The sequence below is a fragment of the Oreochromis aureus genome, linkage group 20 (assembly GCF_013358895.1).
Source record: "Oreochromis aureus strain Israel breed Guangdong linkage group 20, ZZ_aureus, whole genome shotgun sequence".
NCBI lineage: Eukaryota > Metazoa > Chordata > Actinopteri > Cichliformes > Cichlidae > Oreochromis > Oreochromis aureus.
Window position 1 is genome coordinate 20132735 of NC_052961.1, and position 15698 is coordinate 20148432.

The 15698-nt window shown below is 41.1% G+C and overlaps 2 protein-coding genes across 2 annotated transcripts; one reads left to right on the forward strand and one right to left on the reverse strand.

The window, feature by feature from the left end:
* Positions 1–3533: 3533 nt before the first annotated feature.
* On the forward strand, positions 3534–6071 carry birc5b (baculoviral IAP repeat containing 5b). Its single transcript, XM_031746938.2, has 4 exons — positions 3534–3707; positions 4388–4497; positions 4820–4934; positions 5022–6071. The coding sequence occupies exons 1-4, from the start codon at positions 3582–3584 to the stop codon at positions 5103–5105; spliced, it is 435 nt and encodes a 144-aa protein (XP_031602798.1). The 5' UTR covers positions 3534–3581; the 3' UTR covers positions 5106–6071.
* Positions 6072–10941: 4870 nt separating this feature from the next.
* Positions 10942–14582, reverse strand: neurod4 (neuronal differentiation 4). The gene is made up of 2 exons (XM_031746815.2): positions 13627–14582; positions 10942–12676 (listed from the first exon to the last, which is right to left on the reverse strand). Exon 2 carries the CDS (start codon positions 12668–12670, stop codon positions 11612–11614), a length of 1059 nt encoding a protein of 352 aa, XP_031602675.2. The 5' UTR covers positions 12671–12676; positions 13627–14582; the 3' UTR covers positions 10942–11611.
* Between the last annotated feature and the right edge of the window lie 1116 nt (positions 14583–15698).

Here is a 15698-nt window from a genome sequence, read left to right on the forward strand (position 1 = left end):
CTCTTTTCTTCTTCTAAAGTGTGTTTTTTTGCATGGTGATGCTGATATACAGGCCCAACTTCGCTCATATATTCGGCTTTGGGTGCCTCTCGTCACTGCGGTGGTGAATTTAGAGGCTGCCTATGAAGGTCAAAAGTGAGCCGGCCAGGCAGGTGCCATCAGCGTACTTTGGCTTTGCCTTAGAATGTGACAAATAAGTCACCATGTCAAAGGAAAACAGCAATCTTTCTCTTTTTAACCAAATAATGAGTTTGTCATGGGACACAGTCTGTCTGGTGAGTAAGTGGAGCTGAGAAGGAGCACAAGGACCTCTGCATTCCCCTTGAATCGGCCTGAGCCTGCAAGTCTGACGGGCATATCACTTTCCAAATGTGAGGGATAATCATCCCACTAAATTTAGACTATTGATCAGGTGTGGATATGTGCAGGAAATGTGGCCATGTTGCTTGAATTCTTTGTCCCCCTTCAGAAAACACAGATCAGAAGAACAGAAAAATGTTTTCCTGTCACTCCAGATACAGTACGAAAAAAATAATTTACCAGCATGAAATCCATTTTTTTCCCTTTAAGCTGGACTCCAACAGTTGATCAGACACACTATTAGAGAAGCATACACATGTGCCCTTGTGTACAAATTTTCCCCCTTAATTTTGAATTAAACTATGAAGTGTTTGAGAGTATTTCTATAAATATAAAAATGTTTTAAGCTTGTTTTTATTTTACTTATTCACCGTGTAGCCTTGTTTTTACAACCTTTATTTCTTTACCTTTCAGCAACATGTTTTTGATCAAACTATCAAGATGATTGTTATGATTTGTTTTCATAAAGAAAGTTAATAAAGTTTCAATGACTCTCTCCTACAGAAAGAGAAAGAGAGACTTACTGTCTGTGAGAACACTGTATGTGGATGTGTGTACACAGGTGGGTGTGCCTGTCCTGTGAATCCACACTTGCCTGCGGAGGTGGAGAATGTCGCTGTTGACTGTCACACTCTCACACTTTCCTGACACTTTTACACCAGCACCACAGGAGCACAGGGCGCCTCTCTTTCCGGCCATATTCAGATCACACACTTGCATCACAACTCCTTATTTACTGAAATTTTACTATGATGATTAGCATTATTCTGCTCTAAGCCAACACATTATAAGCAGTGTTTGTTATTTAGACTAATTATCATCTCTCCAGCCAGTCCTCTATTATTAAAGCTCAACATGGGTCAACCAGATAACATCTAAAATCTAGCATACATCATACATCATCATGAAGAAAGTGTGCAAATGATTCTTTAGTTAGCTTTTTTCTAACAGTTAAACACAAGTGGTGTTACTCGTTAACGGGGACACGTTTCACTCAAATATGTATTCCTTGAATAATGTTTGTGTGAAATTTGAGCAAACTCATGTGGAGCTCAGTCTGGATGTGAGAGCAGCAGGAAACAGGTGGAGCTGTCAGGACAGCGCTCATCTCCACAGATGTATACTTGAGAAAAGGAAAGACCTTCAAGCAGTGACCTTCAAGCACACCTGTTCACATATTTGCCAAATATAATCTAATTTGAGATAACCAAGGCATATTTATAAAACCAAAAACTGCACCACACAGCTGCAATATTGAATTAAAATGGAAGAAAAATAAAAGTCAAGCATACTCTATCATTTTAAATGGAAGAAGACACATTGCAGAAGACAGATGATATTAGGTTCAGTTCTTACCTGTGCTCCACATTGACTTCAGCTACTCCTGCTCTTAATGACTGGGTCCAGTCTCTAACACTAGCTAGGTAAAATGAGAAACAACTATTTCCTTTGTCGAATCCTTGTACAATTAAACTGATCTGGGTTTTTGCAAGTAGAAGAAAAATGATTAAATTCTCATTATTTTGAAAAGATTCCCAAGATCAGTGAAAGGAAACAGCATATACTAGAGTAATATGAAGGACATGTGGACATAGAGACCGCATACATACACATTGCCTCTGTCACCTCCTCTCCACCTCTCTACATCATACCTCCTCCCTCCCTCTTACTGTCCGCCCTGTGTGAAAACAAAGCGAGAGCAGGAGAGTACAGCAGCTAATCTTGACAGACCTGGTGAGAGCAGTCGTGTCGGGGAAGGAGCGAGCCGTTTGCCGAATGCTGTAGCGGGGACTCGTCAGCAGGAAAGAGGGCAGAAAGGGGAGTCAAATGTCAGTGAAGGCGTGAGGAATAATAAGTCAGGTCCAATACCAACAGATGAAAATTACCCACCCGTGAAAGGATTTTTGGTACAGCATGTGGAGTGAATTCTCCAACATTTTTAAGCACACAAGCCTTTATACATCTGCAAATTCTTCAACCTCTAAATAAACCCTGTGGTCCCACTGGATCACAGCACAGTTGCTGTACCTCAAACCAAAAGCAGTGTTGAATAAAAGCTAAAGCAGCTGATGAAAAAAAAGCAAAAATTCAGATATAAATAAAAGCAGAGTGACAACATAACACTCACATGCAGAAATTTAGAGGTAAATTCTATTCTGCAGTAAGCAGTCATCCACCACATAGGCCAACTGGAGCTAGCTTAATGTGACATCAGCTGTACAGTGAATGTCCAACTCATTCAAAGCCTACTGTTTGATATGTCCTTACACAGCATCACTTCCTAGAGTGACTCCAGTGATTAGTGTGCGAGTGTGTGTGTGTACACAGTGTGACATGCATGCAGTATTAAAGTCACACACTCACAGCCTTATAAGCAGGCACTGCAGCCCCCACTGCCCCATGCATTCTGCAGAAAGATAAGGTTAGAAGGGGAAAAGGACAGCAGTTTACAGATGTAAGCATTTTTTAGCACCCAGGGGCCTCAGGGGTAGCGTTACAGAGTAACAGAGACTCACTGCGGACAAAAACTGCCCCCGTCTCTCTCAGCAATAAACATGCCATTAAAAGTAGCACCAAAAACCATTAATGGCTAGTGTGTCTCTATTTACTGTTAGGTTTCTGACACATGCACATGTGGGGGGAAAAAACTCAAGCTTATTAATAATTTCTCAGTAAGAATGCTTGATCATATTTGTGGTTAATACTGTAAGCTGGTTCAAAGCCAGAGGGAAGGAGAGAAGGCAAGGCGGGTTAGGTTGCCAATTTTATTGCAACAATAAAGACAAAGACAAACAATGAAAAACATTAGGTGTCGGTGTGGAAAACCTCATTTCAGAAGTTAAATTTTTGTTTTGTTTTGGTGTTTTTCTCTTTACCTAAATGACTTTTAATAGAACTTTTGACTCATTCCCATTCACTGCTTTTCCCTCAATGTATATCTGCAGTGGTTCTTCTTCTTTACTAGCAGGGCCTGCTACCTAATTTTGTCCACAGTTCTAAGTAAGTAAAATTTTACTTGTATAACAACTTTCAAGCTTAATATAATAAAGATATTCACAACAAAAAAAACGGTAGACCATAATAACAAAAGCAAGTTTAAACAGATCTTCACAGCCTTGAACCTGGGGAGAGCTTAATCAGTGAAAAGTGAAAACAGCTGCAGAAGTGTGCATGGCAGTGATTTAAGCACATGTCAGGCTGAGTCCGTTCTTGGTAAAATTATGGCGAGCATTGATGTGCTGGCAAAACGGTTTTACTCATTTGGCAAACTGTACAGTCATGATTTACGTGAGCAAAGTTTTGTAGACTGGCCATTTAGAGAGGAATGCAACTGCACACCTGAAAAGGTATGACACCCATTGCAAGTAGCTGAAATCCTGATGCTTTGGAACATGATTAGCTAGCTTGTTTCCATCATATTTGTTGTATCTACAACATGTTATGGATTTGCATGGCTGTTACCTTTGGTCAAATCTATTTTCTAGCAGGTCGGTTTAACCGGTACTTCTTAGGAAAATAATATTTTTTATTTTTTAATTTAAATAGTTGAGCTGCTTTCCAAATATGACTCTGTTTTGTATTGACACAAAGTATTTAAAGGGAATATGCAATTAAGTCTAAGTGTAGATGGTTCAAACTGTGCATGTACACAGGAGTATTTACACTCATCTCCATGAATCATAATTGTAACTGATGAATATAATCATTGGTATTCCACTACAAACTTTTATGAAAGACTGGCAGCGTGAGATTTATGGTTAGGCAGGTGCCAGATTCAGTTTCATCAAGTGTCCAGTGCACGGACTCGTCCCGTTACCTTCTAGTCTTGTCATGATAAATGGGCTGCTGACATCTTGCTTTATGAGCAACACCATGTGCTGTGTTACCCTCTTAAGTCAAAAGGAGACCATCGTCAGGTTTCATTTTCAATGAAACTTATTCCTTTGCAGAAAAACTTCTTAATTCTTGGTCTGCCTGGCAAGAAAAGGTTTCAGACATTATGGTGTCTTGCTTTTTACATTTGCAGATGGCCAAAGCTGGGTTTGTCCACTGCCCCACTGAGAATGAGCCAGATGTTGCCTGCTGCTTCTTCTGTCTGCTCGAGCTTGAGGGCTGGGAACCAGATGATGATCCCTGGTAAGAAAAACATTTTTGTGTGTGTGTGGGGTGTATATTACAAAAATACACACACACACACACACACACACACACACACACACACACACACACACACACACACACACACACACACACACACACACACACACACACACACACACACACACACAACCTGGGGTGCGGTAGTTAAACATTTAATTCTTATCTAGAATACTCAGACGTGTTAGCAGACGACTGACTGCTACATGAAGTTGATAAGTCATGGCTCCTGATTTTTGCTTAATCAGCATTATGTTTTTGTTTTTAACCGTGTTTTTGCTTATTATGTACATCTGACAAGGTTGGAACATGAGAGACGTTCTAATTGTGGCTTCTTAACCATGAAGAAAGACCTCACCAAGCTAACAATGGCTGAATTCTGTCACCTGGAAGAAAAAAGGCTAAAGATTTACTACGTAAGTGCCCTTCAGTAGGCTGTGTGCAAAGACACTAACTCTTCTTCAATTCTTACCCTTTTTCTTTTCCCATCATTCTCCCTTTAGAAAAAGGTCTGTCACAAGAAGATGGCTTTTTTGAGGGATGCCATAGACCATACGCTTGAGGCGCTTAAATCTCAGCTGGACTAAATTTGATTCTATGCATTTATTTATTGCATCTTATTTTATTTCAATACCAGTCTTAAGTGTTCAACAAGAACCCGCAGCCTGACTCACTGGTCGGATTGGATAGCAGTTCATAAAATTCAGCCTTAGGCGAATGCGACACTTTGTTTACAGTACAGTCTTTGACCACAAGATGGTGCTTTTGTGTTAAAGCTGCAGTTATCCTATAACGCCGATACACTTTCTGAAATTCCCGATCTCTCATCAAAACCTTAACAAATGCACCTCACTCTGAAATGAAAGCGCACATTGAGCTGGATTACAATGCGGGCTATATTCCTTCTTTTCAAACACTTACTTAACGTTTCCCTGAACGTGCCACCATCCCTACCACCCCTTTTCAAACCTTGACCCTGGACAGATGGCCTGAAGCCCCTCCTTTTCAATACCAACTGTTGCCCCAGTAACATCTGTTACATATAGAGGGACAGTGCACTGAGGGCTTGCCAGGATACTTCTCTAACTCTGAGGGGGACTGAAGTTCAAGAGATGCTGCAGCTGACAGTAGAAGGTGTGGGAACGATGGTTGCATGATAAGCACTTAACTGGGTTTGTTTTGCACTTGAAGAACAACAGTTTAACTCTTAAAATCATTTGACTTTTTTTTTTTTTTTTTTTTTTTTTTTTTTCCCCTCCTGTCTTTATGCAAGAGAAACATGATGCAGGGCTCTGTTTGTTTCTCACTGTGTTTTATGGAAGGCTTGGTTGGATGACGCGAAGGATTAAGAGATGCTATCCCTTCCCCAACCTTCCACTGTTCTGGATTAATGTCTAATGTAACACTCTGGCCACTGAGCCCAGATCAGATGCTTAATTCTCTCTTATCCGCTCACTGCAGAGCAAATTGAAGAGAATATTTTTAGACAAAACTAAAGTAAAATGCCCATAGGTGATGTAACATTTCTAATAAAACTGTTCTGCTTCTATCATTTCCTCTGGTCTCTTTCTTGCAGTGCTGTTGTAAAATATTTCCTCAAACTATATTTTGTTCTTGAAGCTAAATGCATTCATTTTTAAAAAGTTAAAGGATATGAAGGTGTATGTTGGGTTAGTATGGGGAAAGATCCAGGCTTTTTACTGATGAGGTGCTTAGGTAAGTGGTGTGGCTTTGCGTGAATACATGGATCATACGGGGGATGTGTGCAATAATTGCTAATATAACTCTAATCAGGGCTTATACCCACATTCTGTGTCAATCCACTTATTTATGTGTGCTCCAGAAAATGAACAAAGAGAATAGCTTGGTATGACTTCTGTCCTCAAGTGGCAGAGATGTAACAGATGAGCTTATCTGTGGGAATGGAGTAAAATATTTTTAAATTACTGTATCATAACTGAGCTGGGAAGATGCCCTTTCACTTTTCCCACCCTGTTATTTAAGACCTGAATAAACCTCACAAATTACAGTATAAAATGGGAGTCTGCAGAGCACTATGACACATGCAGATCTAATTCTAAACTTATTAATAACTGTGAGAAAGGATTTGTCATGAATGGGTTTCTCTTTAATAAACTGTAAGCGGCAAGTGTAGCAGATGGACAAATTGACAGATGTTACTAACAGAAACTTTACAACCTGGGCTTTCCAGTCCGGCCCCATCTGTTGCTCCTGCAACCAGTGCCTCCCTCTACCCTCCTCCAATGCTTCTCATCAGCATCTATCACTGAATCTTCTCTGATTCTCCATAGTGCCCAAAATGAATGACATCAGCATTTACCCCCTCATATGACCTGGTTTAACCCCTCATAAACAAAGAGCAAATCAAAAGATGTCATGAGCGCAATGGATACACTGAGAAAGGCAGGATGATGTTAATGTAACTTTTATAGTCTCACGCTCTTGTCTCAGTCTGAAAAGTTCTGATGGGAATATTATAAAAAGGATAAATGACTGGCATGTAAAGAAGCCAGCTGACACAGAAGCTTAGACTCCATTGTGATTGTGGACCACAGTCTGTGAATGTGTTTAAATGATGAATTTGCTGATAGACTGCCAGGTTAAGGACAATGAGTTGCACTGTTCATTGTATTACAAAGGGGGGAAAAAATAAACATTTCATTTTTCATCAAATTTTCTCTCATTTCTGGCTCTACGGCATGCTGGCTGCTTCTCCTCTAAGACACCGCAGTCCCTCTACCTTGGCTGTGTTTTGTGCCCTGTTCCAAAGGGACCTCCATCTGTCCCCACACTCAGCCCATTGTGGTGTCCCTAAGCCCAGAAACTTCCACAATGCAGTGGGCGTGTGCAGGGGGGCCAGGGTAAACACGACAGCATCCAGATCCCATTAGAAGCTCTTTAACTCTAACACCCTAATGCTCGGAGAGAAGTCTGGGAGGGGAAGGTCCACCCCTCATCCACATGCACAATGTCACCTTTACACCCACTTCCATAGGTAATGAACCTGGGAGCTACCCTCTTTCTTCTCCTCCTGTGCATGTCTCCATTTCTGAGTTCACGTTTCACATTTTAGAATGAGCCCTTAAATTCTACTTTATTATTTTGCTGACATTGATATAGATATTTAAACTTTCAGTTGATGTTTTAGTGTTTTATCAGAGGGAAAAAACATCATTGACTTTTTATGACTGAAAGCTGCCATTTTAAAAACACCTTACTTAGAATGTAGTTAATAAATAAATGAAGTTAAACCTCTGGCTCAGTACATTTTTTTTAATTATTTTTATTCAATCACACCCTGCTCCATTTTCTCTTTCTGTCTTTGCCCACACCTTTTTTTCTCCAGCCATCATCTTGGTCCTCCTACCAGCTGCTCCTGAGTGTAGGGTGTCTCTGTTTTGGGGGTGCTCCACATCTCAACCAAGCCACCCATTGCCTTATGCACCCCACAGAAGCAAGCATGTGTGTTTATGCATGTGCGCTGAGGCCCAAGAGGAGGGGAAATCACTGTGTTCACCCTCAGCTTAAAGGCAGAGGGATTATCGGCACACAGACATTGATTAAAGCCTTCCAGTGTCCTATGGCCCCATTAATACAGTCTTAATCACAATGCTTTATCCCTCCATCTACCTCCTATGGATCAGGACCTTTTCATTTTACTGTGAGCGACTCTTGTTTAGCCAGCGGATTAGGCATGCTGTACACGAAAACTAAAAAATATAAGCAGAGAAGTGAATTAGAGGGAAAACTGTGCTTTATAGTGCACTTCACAAACTCTCAGCTCAGACATGGTACTTTTGGGGGGCGTCTGCAATGTTGGATTCCTCTGGAAAAGATAATTAACCTCAAGGTTATCACCTTATATTGCCACATAGGCTCATGTTGTCAGCAACTACTGGGCTATATTTATATATCAATAAAAAGTACTAAAGTTGAGAAATCATTAGCTGAAGTGCAGCTCCCATAACCCCTGTGTGCTGATATCTGACATGACCTCACTCTCCCAGGGGGTTGAGCTACAGGTTGTGTTCCCTTGCCTGTCGCCTCAGCCAAGATGGCATCACAGAGCATGTGTTCCCTTCCCATTACGAGACCCTCATCATCATGCCCTTATTATAGACAAGAGCCACTTGATGTGTGTGTGACGCCTGTGTTATATGGTACTGTAAAGTTATGAACCTTTCTACTATTTTTCAAGTATTTTATCGCAATAATTATTGTTGTTTTTTTTTCATTTTAAAATAATTTAGGTTCTTTGTGCAAACTAGCAAGAAAAAAACAACATTTTAAAAGCTTATGGCACGTATATATTTCTAAATCTTCTGAAATTGCTGCATGAAAATCTCCACCATGCTCCAATGCGCACGACTGTCCTGTGTTTTCTAATCTTGTATCCAAAGTCAATTTATAGGGATTATTTCCATATCCACCCACTCATGTATTATTTGGACTATGGAGGATAAGTCGTAACCCCCACCCACCCACCCACCAAAAAAAAGAACCACTACATTCTCTCTCTCTCTCATACACACACACACACACAGCTTTTGCTGTATCCAAATAGCAAGGACACAAAGAGCATGCATCAGCTACTCTGCGAGTACTTTCTCACACTGTGTCTGCCTGCGTGTAGAGCTATGTGTCATTCCTTCACCACGGCTGACACACAGGAGCAGAGGGGACAAACTTACAATTGAGGAGCAAGGACCTCAGTCACCTCTGCTGCCCTCTCCTCCTCTCTGCTCTTCTCCACTCTTCCACAACACACTTACTTCCCTTTGCCTCTCCCATCTCTCTCTTTTATGCTCTCACTCTCTGCTCTTTCTCCCCAAATTGGCCCAGCTGTCCATCAGCCCCCCCGCCGTTCCCCCAGCTGTCTGACCTCCCCAAACGAGGAGCCCAACAACAATACAGGTCACAGGTCAAGAGAAAGAACAGGCTGCGTTCACAATAGACCAGTGGCGCCCACTAAAACAATCATTCCCTTTTCTTTTCCAGCCCTTCTCCACTGTTGCCAGGACTGGAAATGACAAATCTTTGGAGGGGTAGCTGAAGGAAACAAAGGGGGAGTCCTCTTAGAGAACAGCATCCAAAAGCACCTTCCCCTTTTTTTTTTTTCTTTTTTTTTTTTTTTTTTACAATTGGCCAAAGGACCACAAGGATAAATACACTCATGCACTTCATCTTTGCACTCTGACGCCCTGTTCTTTGTTTATTTCAAGAGCCATCATGTCCCTCAGCACAATCATGAAAGTCAAAACTGATACTCCAGTCATTAGTTGAGTGATATAAATGTTTTAGGAACTTTGCCAGCTTTACATTATCTCTGGATTGATGTATCCTTATTGCTGCTTTGCTGAACTTTTACCCATTTACGGCATTAATATGTTGAGACTGCGTTATTTTAATATTCGTAAAAGCTAATCTTCGTAGCTACTATATAGCATCCTTCATACACATGTGTTGTGTCTCAAAGAAAACCCAGGTTATTTATCATTCAGTAAAACTGGATGAATTACTGGAAAATGAGTTCTTGCCCTTCAGTGTTTTGGCATGAGCTAGATGGGAAAATGGGACACATGGAAGAGAAAGCCAACGATAGAGGCACAGAGCTGTGACACGTTCACCTGTTCCCCGGAGCTGTTTTCCCATGGCCCACAACAGCCTCCCGCCTGACCCGATAGAAACCCCGGAGCAAGCCTTTGAATGACATCATGCACAGACTCTTTCTCTCTCACACACACATGCACTCACTCATATCCTGCAACAGATCTCTATTTCCCAGCCACAAAGTACTCCTTCATCCAGTCTTGCCGATTTTCCTTTTTTTTTTTAGTTGGCACACTCTTCTAATGTAAAATGATTTAGAGCTACAAAAATCAGAATATACTAATTAACTATTCGTGTTGTTTGTGTAATACGTATTTTGCATGTAAAAATGCACTTATGAGTACAGAAAAATGTCCAATACTACACCTGCTGGTAATCATGACCAGATTACAGGGATATTCTGAAAACGATGCACAAAGCTACTGAGAGTGATGTAACAGCTGTCGCTGACTCATATTTAATTTTTTTTTTAAAGCCGGAACTTGTAATTTAACTGAAATTGTAATCGAGTTAATGAAAAGAATTCATCTTCTGATGTGAGGTCTTAGCAAAAAGAATAATCTCTGTATTATCCACTGCGCTTTATAATATAAGTGCAATACAAAACGCAAAAAGAAATCTAACATCAACGTACCAAGCTTGTGTTTACAGCCAATTAGTGCATACGTACGTCTTTCTGTTAAACTAAAATGTAAGAAATGGATGACAGCATAACATCACAAAAAGACATGGCACACGTGTTACTATGGAAATAGCATATAATATAAGAATATTTATTTAATTAAGTGCGAAACAGCAAAATATTAACAGTACAGTATGACAAAAATTGTGACACCAAATGAACAAGTACCTGAAAGACTTAAAATAAATAAATTAAATACAGTACAGCTACCAGTGGCTGGCATCAAACCAAGACAGTGAAACAGAAACTGTGCTGAGAAAAATATAAAACAGACAAGACATTATCAAAATAAATATTAAATACAGATATAAATAAATGCATTGCTTTTCTTAAATTCAGAAGGAAATTGGCTGTAGGCCTCAGTGCACATTGGGTGACTTTTTGATCAATTTCTTTTTATATGTAGACATGTAAATAATAAAGTATTTGTTCAAACATAATGCTTCAGCAAGGACATCTGATTTGGTAAACTAATTTTTACTTCAACTTTTTAACAACTGACGGAACAACGTGTTCAAGAGAAGATTAACATATAAACAAAAGTGAAATAAATAAAATAATAAATGTCATGGGTGCATGTTTGTATCAGGTAGATTGAGTTGAGGTGATGAGTCTTCTCTCTGAGCATTCAGTGCTCTCCCAGAGTACTAGACAACATAAAAGCAAACATTTTTCTCTATACACTCAGTACCACAGTCATCCTTTTTTACAGCAGTTTATACAGGAGCAGTGCTTCTGCTCTGGCTATTCATAACAGTCATTCACTGGTACTATCACATTTCAGATGGTACCCATCTGAGAGGTGATGAGGTGAGGCGGAGCAAAGGAGTCAAAGGCCACATCCAGGGGCAGCTCGTAGCGAGAAGCCTGTAAGAGTGGGTGGGCCTGAGGCCCCCCTGGTAGGCTGCCTGTCGTGGAAGTGGAGTAATGGTGGGATGAGAGGTAGTGAGCATGGTGGGGTGTGTAGTTCCTCTCTGACTCATGCGGAGAAGGCTCCTGCTTCAGGGCAAAGTTGCCACTGATGCTGAGAGGGGGAGTGAGGGGCCCATCGTATGGTGGAGTGCTGCTGCTGCACTCGTTAGGGGAGGGGTTGTCATATACGGGCCCCTTGAATCCTTTTATTTGGAGGAGGTGCGATGCCTCGAGGGAGCCGTAGGGTGGGCTGGGAAGGCCTGGGGATGGGTAGCTGAGGGGATGGCCAGCCACCATACTACCCATTCCTGGACCTCCACACTTGTCTTCCAGCTTATTAAGAATCATCGGAGTGGGTCCCAGCTGCAGGCACCCAGCCACAAGGTTGCTGGTAGGCTGGGACAAACCTTTACACAGCATCTCCACAAATCCATGACTCTCTGGGGACTGGCCACTTTCAAGCACCTCCGATAGAGCCCAGATGTAATTGCGGGCCAGCCGCAGAGTCTCAATCTTCGACAGCTTTTGTGTCTTAGAGTAGCAAGGCATCACTCTGCGCAGATTATCCAGAGCATCGTTTAGCCCATGCATACGAGAACGTTCTCTGGCATTGGCCTTTAATCGCCGTGCACGAAACCTCTCCTGTCTAGCTTTGGTCATCTTCTTCTTTTTAGGGCCTCTCCTTTTGGGAGCATTTTCTCCATTTGCTCCAGCCTCTTCGTCCTCTTCCTCTTCCTCCTCTTCCTCCATATCCTCACTACCCAGTTCTGTGCAGGAGCGGAGGCGGCCCCCTACAGTCAGGCCATGGCGCCCCGTCAATTCTGGGCTTTCATCTCCATCCTGTGAGCTGCCGTCGTCATCGAGCCAGCTGAGGGAGCTCACCAGCTCACTCACATCCCCACTTTTCCCAAATGATTTGGTCATCATTTTGATCTAAAGAAAAAGAGCCCACACAACAAATTCAATACTTCAGGATTCAGTGTCTGTGAATGTAAATCCTTGAGGCTATTCCCCCAAAACGTGATAAAATTGTATTATTATTTAATACTGATGGGCACCAGAAGAAGCACACACTGACTGAGAGTGCTCTCATTTCAGCAGGACAGTATGGACAGATCACTTATATGAAGTGCAAGCACCTCTGTCGCATAACAGTTCTGAAATAAATCCAGTAATTATTTAAAACCAATCTCACTGTGAAATTTGGATATTAATGAATACATGGCTGTTTTCAGAATGAGATGGATGAATGGTTCCCTGCTGTTATTCTCCAGTCTTTCAGAGACGCTGTCAATCTGGGACACCACAGGATTTACTCAGTATATAAAGCTCAAAGATTAAACAGGCAACATACAAATCAACAAACATGCAACCCCCCAACACACACACACACACACCTACACACACACACACACATTTCTCTGTTAGAATACCTTTATTATTATTATTATCATTATTATTAGTAGTAGTAGTAGTAGTAGTATACTTTTTGCAGAGCAATCTATATTGCCCCCAAATCATATTTTAAATGTTATTTTTTACTTTAATGTTAAGTCAAACGAAGAATATTTGCTATTGTTGTGCAAAAAAGTCCTACTTTGTGAGACAATTTAAAGTAACTTGTAGAGTGAACTTTGGGCTCGTAATTCTGTCTTTACTGTACATCCCACTGAACATAAAAAAAGATAGAACTGTAAATAATAGGATGATGCTTGGGTGATTTGAAAAGTTTTCACAGATGTAAATAAGCTTAAGAGGTTTTTTCTGCAAAAATCGCATGTGTTAAATGTATTTGCTCTAATGTGATTCATATTTAGAATAATAGCTATATGTTTTTTTTTTCTATTTATTTCGCAAGACTTGGACATAAAATGTCAACTCACCTGTGTGGGATCCGTTTTCGCTTCGTTCACAACAGATTTTTAAATGTTTAACAGACTAATAAAAGAGTGATAAGTCCACAACTGCTGTGTTTCTTTCTTCGCGCACCGGCCAGTGTCCCTTAATCTTCTGCTCCCTCAGATGGCCATGAGTACACTTGGAACTTTCATCTCCAAATGACACGATCGGGCTGATATTCTTTTTGCCTTAACCGGGTAAGTCCCTCCCTCTGCCGCCCCACCCACCGTCAACTTATCCAAACGCGCGTGGCGGGCTCGTGACCAGAAGTTTTGGCAAATGTGCAGCGAGCGAGAGAGTGCGACAGGGTACATGCGTAACAATTTTTTTTTAAATCATGAAGTCCGTGAACTACGAAAGGATGGGTGTATAGGAGGTCAGAAATGCACAGCGGCCAACAAAGAGGAACTTGAAAACACTTGGTAGCAGTTTAAGGAGCATATGCAATTTGCAGTGTTATTTTGCATCTTATAGCCTATACACATCCTTCCAGCGGTCAGATTTCATAATACTCTTTCCCCAAATGTGACTTTGCTTAGAATACCACCATCTAAAAATATATTTATGTCTAAAACACAACTAATCATTTTCTAACCTTCTGCTAATCACGCCTTATCCTACTTTTTTTCTAATTTTAAGTTGTGTTGCAAAATTAATGCCCCTATAGGCCTACACGTACCACGATTGCGCGCAAATTTAAATATATGTTAAAGCTATTTTTTTAATAAAAGAAGAAAAAAATAACTCAAACTCGATAATAATCTCAATAATTTCCCATCACAGATTTCAGCATTACGCAGGAGTTTACTGTTAGATTTCCAATTAGATCTGACTTGAATGAAGATCTCTTGTTGTTGCCCTCAAATCTGAAAACACAGAAATCGTAAAATCCACTGGACTGTTTTGCTACTGCGTGAGTGTGTTAACCATCGTAATCGATTGTCTATCTCTTCATTAGTCGGTTGGATTATACATTTTCCACTTCATTAAACGCAGTGTGGGCTTGATCTTCAATGAGTTAAGAGACGCTCTTCCTTGTGTGCGTATTTAAGTGATTTTGACAGCGTGGTGTGCGGAGAGCAGGTGTGTGCGCTGTTCAACCACTCATTCAATTGTTTCCTTCAATTTTTAGCGTCATATTTGGCCCAAAGGAGTTGGCAATCTGATTACTGAGTCGATTGGTCCAGCGATCGAGACACATTTAGATCAGCTATCCTTGTGAGAAACAATTTGTAAATGTAATCAGCTACACCATCTAGTTACTAGATTATCAATGATACATTTGGCTTATGACTAATTGCTTTTACGCTTTGCTTTCTATGCCGTTTTTTGTTTGTTTGTTCGTCTTTTGTTTAAACTTTAAACACGAACAACTTAACTTTTCAGTAGAGCCTTTGACTCAAAAGCGTAGACCACGTGATCTTTTATTAGGCTTCACAAATCTTATGTAAATATTGGTCATTTTGCACACTTTTCACTACAAATGCCACAGCACGAGAAACGCCCGCCAGTCGTCGTGCGTGGCGAGCCGCAGCTCAGTGGGGGTCTATTGTTACGACCGGCCACTGACAGACGGGGTCTCGCGAGTCGCACGTGCCCCCGCATTGATCCCAATTGTGCACGCGATTGCACACAGCTGTGCTCGTGACTTAACTTTTTCGACTATCCGGTGGAGTTTCCTTGTTTTTAAGAGCGATATGCAGTATTTCCGGGGGGAAAGATATAATCACGCGATTAATCGACAAGAAGCGCTTGAAAACAGGCACTTATCAAACGATTTATTAGACACAGGCTAACAGATGGCTGAACATGGGAGGCACTGGGGGTGGGGGCATCTGTTGCTTGGATGCTCAGGCGTCACTCGCGAGAAGATATCTTGTGCTTGAAACAGTATTTATCCACCTCTCTAATCACTCCTGGTCAGTGCACTGGCCATAAAGGTATGTGGACAGAAAGATAAGCCTTGTCCTTTGTGTATGTGGCTAATATGATGTGCCCAAAGCTCCCCTGGTGGATGCACTTCTACACCCCCAAACACATACACTCTCCTTCTGTC

Excerpts from the sequence above, each read along its gene's own strand:
- neurod4 (XM_031746815.2), bottom strand. The coding sequence starts at position 12,670 with ATGATGACCAAATCATTTGGGAAAAGTGGGGATGTGAGTGAGCTGGTG.
- birc5b (XM_031746938.2), top strand. The coding sequence starts at position 3,582 with ATGGCGAGCATTGATGTGCTGGCAAAACGGTTTTACTCATTTGGCAAA. Across the intron at positions 3,708-4,387 it reads GCAACTGCACACCTGAAAAG|ATGGCCAAAGCTGGGTTTGT; the intron begins GTATGACACCCA and ends TTACATTTGCAG. Across the intron at positions 4,498-4,819 it reads GAACCAGATGATGATCCCTG|GTTGGAACATGAGAGACGTT; the intron begins GTAAGAAAAACA and ends ACATCTGACAAG.